General features: G+C 47.7%; 1 protein-coding gene across 2 annotated transcripts in view; it reads left to right on the plus strand.

Moving 5' to 3' along the window:
• Positions 1-8,918, plus strand: part of LOC307072018 (FERM, ARHGEF and pleckstrin domain-containing protein 1-like) — a 61,527-nt gene extending 52,609 nt beyond the window's left edge. For both annotated transcript variants that reach the window (XM_079731166.1, XM_079731167.1), the window contains exons 20-27: positions 797-865; positions 1,759-1,848; positions 2,506-2,588; positions 3,006-3,112; positions 4,191-4,354; positions 6,490-6,597; positions 6,732-6,883; positions 7,343-8,918. In XM_079731166.1, coding sequence (XP_079587292.1) covers positions 797-865; positions 1,759-1,848; positions 2,506-2,588; positions 3,006-3,112; positions 4,191-4,354; positions 6,490-6,597; positions 6,732-6,883; positions 7,343-7,427 — 858 coding nt within the window. In that variant the 3' untranslated portion in view covers positions 7,428-8,918. The remainder of the gene's footprint in view (positions 1-796; positions 866-1,758; positions 1,849-2,505; positions 2,589-3,005; positions 3,113-4,190; positions 4,355-6,489; positions 6,598-6,731; positions 6,884-7,342) is intronic.
• The last annotated feature ends 1,065 nt before the right edge of the window (positions 8,919-9,983 follow it).

A 9,983-nucleotide genomic window follows, 5' to 3' on the forward strand; every position in this document is an offset into this window, starting at 1 on the left:
TATTAGGCCTTATCCGCATGCTCAGAGAGCACCATCACACTCGGCTGTCTGCTAGTGTTCTGTGAGAGAGAGAGCAGCTGTAGGATGTTAGGACTATTATCTCAGGGTCATCTGGTCAGGCTACAGCCCTCCATCTGCTACGAGTGAGTGAAACACTGTGAGAATACCTGCTACAGCCGACTGCCCCGGCCTCTGTATGAGACCACTGCGATTTGTTCTGCTCCTGGCTCACTTCTGTGCATTAAGAGCATCTCTCTCCTGATTGGGCCGGGGAACCCATTTTGCCTGTCAATCACAGGTGTGAGAACCCCTATTTCCCAAAGGCGGAGAAACGTAGAGAGGGAGGGGAAGTTTGTGCGGGGTTGTTTGGTTTCTAAATCTTGCCGTCTTGCGATGCCTCCTCTCTCTCTCTCTCTCTCTCTCTCTCTCTCTCTCTCTCTCTCTCTCTCTCTCTCTCTCTCTCTCTCTCTCTCTCTCTCTCTCTCTCTCTCTCTCTCTCTCTCTCTCTCTTGCTCTCTCTCTCTCTCTTGCTCTCTCTCTACATCTCTCTCTCTCTCGCTCTCTCTTTCTCTTGCTCTCTCTCTCTTTCGCTCTCTCTCTACATCTCTCTCTCTCTTTCTCTCTCTCGCTCTCTCTCTCTCTCTCGATCTCTCGATCTCTCGCTCGCTCAAACGCGGCGGCTTCACGGCCCTCGTCATGTGACCTCTGTGACATGTGACCTGTGTTGTGTGTCATGTGTTGTGTGTCATGTGACCTATGTTGTGTGTCATGTGACCTGTGTTGTGTGTTTCCCCAGGAGTTCATACGGTTAGGTTGTCTCAGCAAGCTGTCGGGAAAAGGCCTCCAGCAACGCATGTTTTTCTTGGTAAGTTCCTCAGTATTGTGTGTTTTTCGGTATAAAGTAGACGATAAATTCGTATTTTCATGAAGTGTTATGACTTCATAATATCCGTCTCCACCAGTCCCCAGAGTTGAGCCACTGACTCGTGGGGTAACAGAGTTTGATCTTTGACGGCGGTCTGGCGGCCTGCTTGATTTATAACCTTGTATAAAACCTTTGGGCCGTAAACAACAAAGTCATCACACACTTAATATCGTGGGGATGCCTGGTTTGATCTTAATTGAATATCATTGAGTTATTAAAGCGGTGACATCCCCAGTGTTGTCCAGACACGACTTAAGACTTCTGACTGATGTCACCCCGGGGGGGGGGGGGGGGGGTGTACGTGACGAATGATGGGGGCTCTCAGCACTCTGTCCCCTCCTGTTAATGCTCCACTTGATCCCGGTTCATTAAGGCTGGCAGGAGCCCAGAGTCGGCCCCTCTGAGAGGCGCTGGAGGGTCTCTCTGGCTGTTCCCTCAGCAGGGTCAGATTACTCATGAACAGCAGGGATTTTTAGCTTTTTTTTTTTAAGGACACTCAACTTGAATTACCCCATTTATTCACTTCCCCTCCTGTGCCCCTCACACTCTCTCTCTCTCTCTCTCTCTGTCTATCTATCTCTCTCTCTCTCTCTCTGTCTGTCTATCTATCTCTCTCTCTCTCTCTCTGTCTGTCTATCTATCTCTCTCTCTCTCTCTCTCTCTGTCTGGCTCATCCTCGCTCTGTTTCCTCTCTTACCCTTTCTCTGTCTCTGTCTCTCTCTCTCTCTCTCTCTCTCTCTCTCTCTCTCTCTCTGTGTCTCTCTCTGTCTCTCTGTGTCTCTCTCTGTCTCTCTCTCTCTCTCTCTCTCTCTCTCTCTCTCTCTCTCTCTCAGTTCAATGATGTCATTTTGTACACGAGTCGTGGGATGACGGCCACCAACCAGTTCAAAGTTCACGGCCAGCTGCCACTCCACGGCATGACGGTAAGAGCCCCCTCCACACACACACACACACACGCACGCACGCACGCGCGCGCGCGCGCGCGCGCGTGTGTGTTCTATCTGTCAATCATACATCTGAGTGGACACGCCCACCTGTAATGATGACGTCAGCAGTGGATGGATTTTGAACTGACTCCCCTCACCCCCGGTGGTTAAATAGGGTAACTGCTGCTCAAGCACGATGGTGAATGTATAAAACAACAATACTCTGTCTCTTAATCTGCAATGTGGCGAAAGGAACTTTAGGCGGTATTCAAGAGCTATAATTTGGGTGTCGTTTTTCTTAAATTACGTAACCATCTGTCAGCTATGAGTGGGTGAAACACTCTGTGAGAATATGAGCTGCGGTTGAGAGAATGCCTCTGAGACCACCTCTCTGCGAGACCACTCAGATCGACCAATCAGGGCATCGCTTCCCTGATTAGCCTCGGGAATCCTGCCTGTCAATCACGTCAAGTGTGTCATTGCAACACTTCTGGGGGGCAGGGAACAATTGATGTGTTTAGTTAAAAAAAATCGCAGCCTCTTCTATTCTCCTCTCTTTCCATCAACCTTCCCATTGTACCCACAACAGCGTGAAGTGTTACACTATAGGTGCGTCGCATTCTGACATGTGCAAACCTCTGTGTGTTCCTCCAGATCAGGGAGAGCGAGGATGAGTGGGGCGTGCCCAACGCCTTCACTCTGATTGGCCAGCAGCAGTCGGTGGTGGTGGCAGCCAGGTAGCAGCTTGATGTCATCGTTCTGTTCATGATGAGGTCACACATCTGGGCAGCGGAGCAACCAGTCTGAAAACCAGAGCTCCTTACTTACCCTTCTCACTGGGAGGGCTCAACCATTCCCATGACTATACGATAACAACAATGTCTAAGCAACTGAGGGGATTTTTTTATTATTAAGTTAACGTTCACTCCCATTGCTGCTCTGGGCCAAGGGCACACCCACTCAACGAGGAGGTCACCCCTGGGTGCTGCGTTGCATACTGATGCTTTCACACAAGTGTGCGTTTGTGTGCACACTGTGTGCGTAAGCTGTGCGTGTGTGTTTTGAGATTGTGGGCGTGTGCGTGCGTGCGTGCGTGTGTGTGTGTGTGTGTGTGTGTGTGTGTGTGTGCCCTAACGTCCCTTCCGTCCCCCCAGCTCCCTGTCAGAGATGGAGAAGTGGATGGAAGACATTAAGATGGCGATCGACATGGCGGCCGAGTCCAGCAACGGCCCAACCTCAGACGTCCTCAGCATCGACAACAGTAAGACTCTCAATACGTCAAAGTGACACTAAAGGTGATGTCCAGAAACATGAGAAGAATAGTACACGAATTGTATGACACACTGATTGTATACGTAAAGATTTTATCTTTGCTGAATTTATAGTGTATGTGTATATATATACGTATTTTCATGATTTTATGTTGGTCGGATGGAATGAGCTAAACCACAACAACCAATCCCACAGACTGTGAGTGAAACCAGAACGACTTCTGAAGAGCAGAGTCCGCTCGCAGTGTATCACTCTCACTGTGTTTATGTTCACCGATAAAGAATGACGTCATCGTTTCCACCCCGTTCTGATCTTTGTCCGGAGTAATGGCAGCGTTGACGTTGTTGTTCTTGGTGAGAACAAACAGTTCAGGAGCGTTCTGCAGCGTGCGGTCTCTGAACACACCGTAGCTCAGTTCTCCGTCAGCCTGCGTGGTGCTTCTACAGCAGCCGGTCAGACACAGTGTGGATCTGAAACCTTTACAGACGCCTTCCCTAAGAGCGTCTGTGTCCAGACACCATGTGATAGCTTGGAAAACATTGACTAGTGTTGGCTCTCACTGTTACCAAATGATGCGTCCATAGATCCCCGCCTCCAGCCACTTGATGGTCGAAACAAATATGAGGCGAAAGAAAGTGGAATGCCCCGTCCTCCCCAGATTGGAGCTAGTCTGATCAGGCTAGATGTTTCGATATATTTATTAATTTAAACTCTAATTTATGAGCAAGTGATATCCACGACTTGATCGGAAGCCAAACGGTAAATGGTAGTAAACGATAAAAATTTAAACGTGGACTTCTCCTGTCTCTGTCCTCGGCACCCATGTCTTTTAACACACAAGTCACTAAGAATCCAAGTCACTTGGCACCCAGGTTACTTAGCTTCCAAGTCACTTACCCCCCAAGTCTCTTAACACCCAAGTCACTTAGCGCCCAAGTCACTTAGCGTCCAAGTCACTTAGCAGCCAAGTCTCTTAACACTTAAGTCACTTTGCACCCACATCGCCTGGGGTCATGGGTCAGCTCTTCCCCTGGTTGTAACGGCTCAACCTTACCTGACTTTCCCAGAATTCCCAGAGGACTCGTCGGCGGAGGCGGAGTCTGAGGACGACTCGGCGGCGCCCCGCGGCCCCCCGGAGAAGCCGGCCCCCCACCGTGCTAACACCACGGTGCACGTGTGCTGGCACCGCAACACCAGCGTGTCCATGCTGGACTTTAGCCTAGCTGTGGAGGTACCACCACAGAACCACCTAACTGCCCGCCTCCTTCCTTCCTTCCTTCCTTCCTTCCTTCCTTCCTTCCTTCCTTCCTTCCTTCCTTCCTTCCTTCCTCCCTCCCTCGCTGCCGCCTCCTGCCTCCTCTCTCGTCCGTATCTGAGTGTCCGTGTCTGATGTGTTGTATGTCCTTGTTTATAATCCACGGTGGTGATCTTGTCTGTGGGAACAGTGCTCTCTAGTGGTGAATGGTGTCATTGTCTAATCTTATCATCATGCGCATGAAGTTCAGATCTGATCATGGTCTGAATAAATATATCTTACAACCTTTTTTTTAGGCAGTACAATTTGATTAAATATATATATATATATATATATCCAGAATCTATTATATGGTTGCATATAAATCTGCTTCCACAATCAGCTCGTCGATATGACTCGATAAATGATCAGGTCTGAGATGACATCATGATGTCCGTGCGGGCACTGTTCCCATCGCTCCCCCCAGTGGCTCCCAGTACCCAGCGTGTGACCAGTAACCAGCAGCACCAGTATCCGCCCTCCACTGGTCTGCTGGCCAGCTTCCATCTATCTGAGTCGGTTTGATAAGCAGAGCGATAGAGACCGGTATGGACGATGCTCAGGACATCCTCACCACTAACCGATGTTCTCCCTACTGGTCCTGATGACCACCCCCCCCCCCCCTCTGGGGTCCTAACCTCCGCCCTCCGCCCTACAGCCCCAGGCCAGGCCAGCGCCGCGGCGCGCGTTAGCTGGGGTGCTACCCTGGGGTGCTATAGCACCCTGGGGTGACGGCATGGCCGTGTTGAACCTGCTCAGCCTCTGTGTTCTCTCTCCTCCCTTCTTCCTTCTCTTCTTCTGTCGCTCTGCCCCTCTCCCTGTGCATCTGTCTGTGTGTGTCTGTTTCCCTGTCTGTGTGTGTGTGTGTGTGTGTGTTTCACTGTATGTCTGTGTGTGTTTCCGTGGGTGTGTGTCTGTTTCCCTGTCTGTGTGTGTGTGTGTGTGTGTGTTTCACTGTATGTCTGTGTGTGTTTCCGTGGGTGTGTGTCTGTTTCCCTGTTTGTTTGTGTGTATGTGTGTGTTTCCCTGTTTGTTTGTGTGTGTTTCTGTTGCCCTGTTTGTGTTTATATATGTGTCTGTCTTTGTTTGTTTCCCTGTATGTGTGTGTGTGTGTGTGTGTGTGTGATTCCCTGTGTGCCTGTGTGTGTGTGTGTGTGTGTGTGTGTGTGTTTCCCTGTATGTGTTTGTCTGTGTGTATATATATGTGTGTGTCTGTTTCTGTGTGTGTGTGTGTGTTTCCCTGTGTGTCTGTGTGTGTGTGTGTTTGTTTCCCTGTATGTGTTTGTCTGTGTGTATATATATGTGTGTGTCTGTTTCCCTGTGAGTTTGTGTTTGTTTCCCTGTATGTGTTTGTCTGTGTGTATATATATGTGTGTTTCTGTTTCCCTGTGAGTGTGTGTTTGTTTCCCTGTATTTGTTTGTCTGTGTGTATATATATGTGTGTGTCTGTTTCCCTGTGTGTGTGTGTGTGTGTGTGTGTTTCCCTGTGTGTCTCCCTCCCCGTGGTAGGGGACCCCAGTCCGCACAGTGAGGGTGGGGTCCCCCCGGTGGGCCCCTCGGGCCCCGTGCCCGTGTCTCTGATCTGCTGGTACCGCGTTCAGAGCCTCTCCTTTAGGGAATCCTGCCGCAGCCTGGAGGTAAAGCCGCAGCACGCAGGCCCCGCCCACTCTATAGATAAGACCTCTGCAGGCATTGGTCCACCGTGTAGAAGACGGCATTTGATTGGCTCCTGTGCTGTAAAACAGTTTACTTCAAATTGCGTTCATAGAACGACTCTATTGGTTTACATCAATACTCGGGTTGTTTTCAGTAAAAGCGATGATGGTGTCATGATGATACGTATTTACTTTATATCAAGGCTATAGCCGTTCATCATAAATCGATCTATATCTTTACATCTATACCCATGGGTGTCTGTAGCTGTAAACAGCTCACCATTTTGGAAACACAACATTTAACATATGTATGAGAGACTTAGAGCCTTAGAACATTACAATGTAGGGGTTAGTGTTTGGATGAATGCTTTTGTGACATACATCGTGTAATCTGACGTGCCCCGATGTCTTCTGCAGAACCAGCTGTCAGGGAACCTCTTGAGGAAGTTCAAGAACAGCAACGGCTGGCAGAAGCTGTGGGTGGTCTTCACCAACTTCAGCCTCTTCTTCTACAAGACCCACCAGGTGATGACCCTCTGGACTCTGGACCCCCCCTCTCTCTGTCCGGACCCCCGTACCCCACCCGTTGAGCTCTTCTCTGTGTGAGGCCGGTGTGATTCCCGGGCCGTACTGACGGTGGAACTCTCTCCCTCTCCCAGGACGACTACCCCCTGGCCAGCCTTCCCCTGCTGGGCTACTCCGTCACGGTGCCCAGCGAGGCGGAGAACATCCACAAGGACTACGTCTTCAAGCTGCACTTCAAGTCCCACGTGTACTACTTCCGCTCCGAGAGCGAGTACACCTTCGAAAGGTGCGTCCGCTCGCCCCGTCAAGGGCCGTCCTGTTGGGGTTGGCTTCTCTGCTGCGCTCAATTGGGTCCCGATGGGTTCTGTGGGGTTCTATTGGGCTATGGGAGTTCACTTTGGTTCCATTGGGTTATTTGGGGTTCTGTCGGATTCAATAGGGTTCTATTCAGTTATTTGGGGTTATTTGGGGTTCCGTTGGGTTTTATTCAGTTATTTGGGGTTCCGTTGGGTTCTATTCAGTTATTTGCGGTTCCGTTGGGTTCTATTCGGTTATTTGGGGTTATCTTGGATTCTGTTGGGTTCTATTCAGTTATTTTGGGCTCTGGGTTCCATCGGCTTCTCTTGGGTTCTGTGAGATTGAGTTTGGGTCCATTGGCTTCTCTTGGGTTCTGTCAGTATCGGTTGCGACCTCTTGGGTTCTGGTGGTCGTACCCAGAGACTAACGCCCCGACTGTTGTTCGCAGGTGGATGGAGGTGATCCGCAGCGCCACCGTTCCTTCCAGCAGAACCCGGATCCAGAACCGGAAGAACGAGACCATTCCTCACTGAGCCAACCCACTACCCCAAACCACCTCTCTCTCTGTCTCTCTCTCTCTCTTTCTTTCTCTCTCTCCCTCTCTCTCTCTCTGTCTCTCCTTCTCTCTGTCTCTCTCTGTCTCTCCTTCTCTCTCTCTCTCTCTCTCTCTGTCTCTCTGTCTCTCTCTCCCTCTCTCTCTCTCTGTCTCTCTGTCTCTCTCTTTCTTTCTCTCTCTCCCTCTCTCTCTCTCTGTCTCTCCTTCTCTCTGTCTCTCCTTCTCTCTCTCTCTCTCTCTCTCTCTCTCTCTCTCTCTCTCTCTCTCTCTCTCTCCTTCTCTCTGTCTCTCTCTCTCTTGCTCTGTCTCTGTTTCTGACCCTCTCTCTGTCTCACTTTCACTCTCTCACTCAAACCACTCCTCAAAGCCAGGGTTTTTATCTGGTGGTTGAAGTTCTACATTTGAGTTCAGATGTTTTTTTCTCCCCAGACATTCCCTCAGTGTCCCCCGCCCGGGTTTGAGTTCCTGCTCGTACCAGGACCTTTGTACAGCAGCCGTGTCCTGGGACATACGTGGTGCTTTTCGATGCTTTAATGGTGACACGTCCGCTGGTTTAGACGGCGTCAGAGGCTGCGTTTCTTTGCCGTTTTTACTCAACTCTGAAACCTCTTTTTTAGGACCTCATTTTATACCGTTTTTCTAAATGGTCTGAACCACTACCAATCTTTCTGGTTTTTACTTTATTTCTTTTCTTTTCATCGAGTTGTTTTGACAAGACATATACGTGGATACAGATATTTCCCAAAAAAATAACGATATATATATATACATATATATATAGGTCCAAAATGGTACTACGATCACGACAGTGTCATCAGGATTTTGTGTACTTTTTTCATCTCTTGAAAACGGCTGCTTTGGTGAATCCCAGGAGCTCTAGTGCCAAACACTTTCAAATTCTATTTTGCTATGAAAAGGTGCATCTTGTGTGAGTTTGTGTCAGACGTGAGCCCTCGTTTCAGTTGTGCACGATGCATTGTGTTCTTGTGAGAAAACAAAACGGCGACGTCAATCGCAAACAAATCACCATCACAAAATTGAAAACTATTTAGATGTATTTTTTAAATCTACGATGCGTAGCAATGCAGTCAGGGTAGCTAACATCTACACTTATTCCATTTCAAGTAAATCATTTTTAACCATATTTCCTGATCTTTGTTTTTATGCATACTTTTTATTCTATGGATTTTTTTTATGAAGTATTGAGAGGTAATCTAACGTTGACTGTATGGTGGAGATATGAGATACTGATTATTTGTGTATGAAGGAAAATTGAAATGGAAAGCTTTTAATGATGGTGTAAAATAAAAATAAAAGGTTTAAACTTTCAGTTCCAAACACCGTTGTGTTGAATAGCCTGACTGGTGTGAAGAGATCGTTTTATGGAACTGAACTTGAAAGAAATATGCATAAAACAGGGTTATTGCGGTGTAGCATTATAGATGGGAAACGTCAGATCTTTGGAATTGTTTTTCATACAACAGAGAGCTCTTTGGAAATGAAAGCAATAAACACCTCACTTGAACTCGGTGTGTGTGTCGACTGTTTGTGGTTAACAAATATGTACACAACATGTTACATTATTCAAATTGTTTTCACTAAACAAATTTAATCCAATTTAGTGTAGGCCACTAACACAGAAGGATCCAAAACACAGCCTCAGGCTACAGACCAAAATACAAGGCATCCATTTTAAGATAACTTGACAACATTTAGTAATTGAATAAAGATGATAAACTGGTTGCAACCGTTCATCAATAAAAAACAAATTTGAATCACTGCAGTAGGCTATATGAAAATGATTGTCTTTTCTTATCCTGCTTGTGAATGTCCTCGCTCCATTTCACTAAATTCATGCATTCATCTGACCCCATGACTATTGTGTGCCGAGTTTACTTCATCACAGCTTGGCAGCCACGGTTAAATGACACATTTCTCTTCATCTGCCTGTGCGTCTTTTTCTACATAAATCAATTATTCTCAGCAATTATTAAGGATTTTCTTCTAACAATTTTTTGGGGGATTAGTGTAGAATTTCGGCGCATTCCTCCAGGTGGCGTCACTGCTCCAGGTGTGAGAGCGGCCAGGCTCTGATGGATTCAGCCCGGGCGTGTGAACGCAGGGCCTCACCGTAATGACCCACGGCTGTTCCTCTGAACCAGTCATCTGAGACGAAATCAAACACACACTTCTGTCAGAAATCCGACATGATCGAGTGTGAACGTAAACTTTGGCTGGATAATTTCCTAAATTATAAAATTACTGCACAATAACAACGGTGAATACAATATCCATTTCATATAATTATGCTATCCATGTTTCATAGTTACATTGTCCTAAAGATTGCATCATTTGGTGACACGTGCACATTAGTCTCCATAGCCGAACCACAGGCCTCGTTAGATTAAATAAATATTCATCCTACAGTAATAGTAAACCAAACCAAAATACCAGTCCTGTCTGAAAGCTCAGGATCAAGTCGGCGCAAAGTCCGAACGAGGTGAGTGATAAAACGCGGTGGGCGGGGCTTCGG

This window comes from Pollachius pollachius (assembly GCF_949987615.1).
Source record: "Pollachius pollachius genome assembly, chromosome: 3".
Classification (NCBI taxonomy): domain Eukaryota; kingdom Metazoa; phylum Chordata; class Actinopteri; order Gadiformes; family Gadidae; genus Pollachius; species Pollachius pollachius.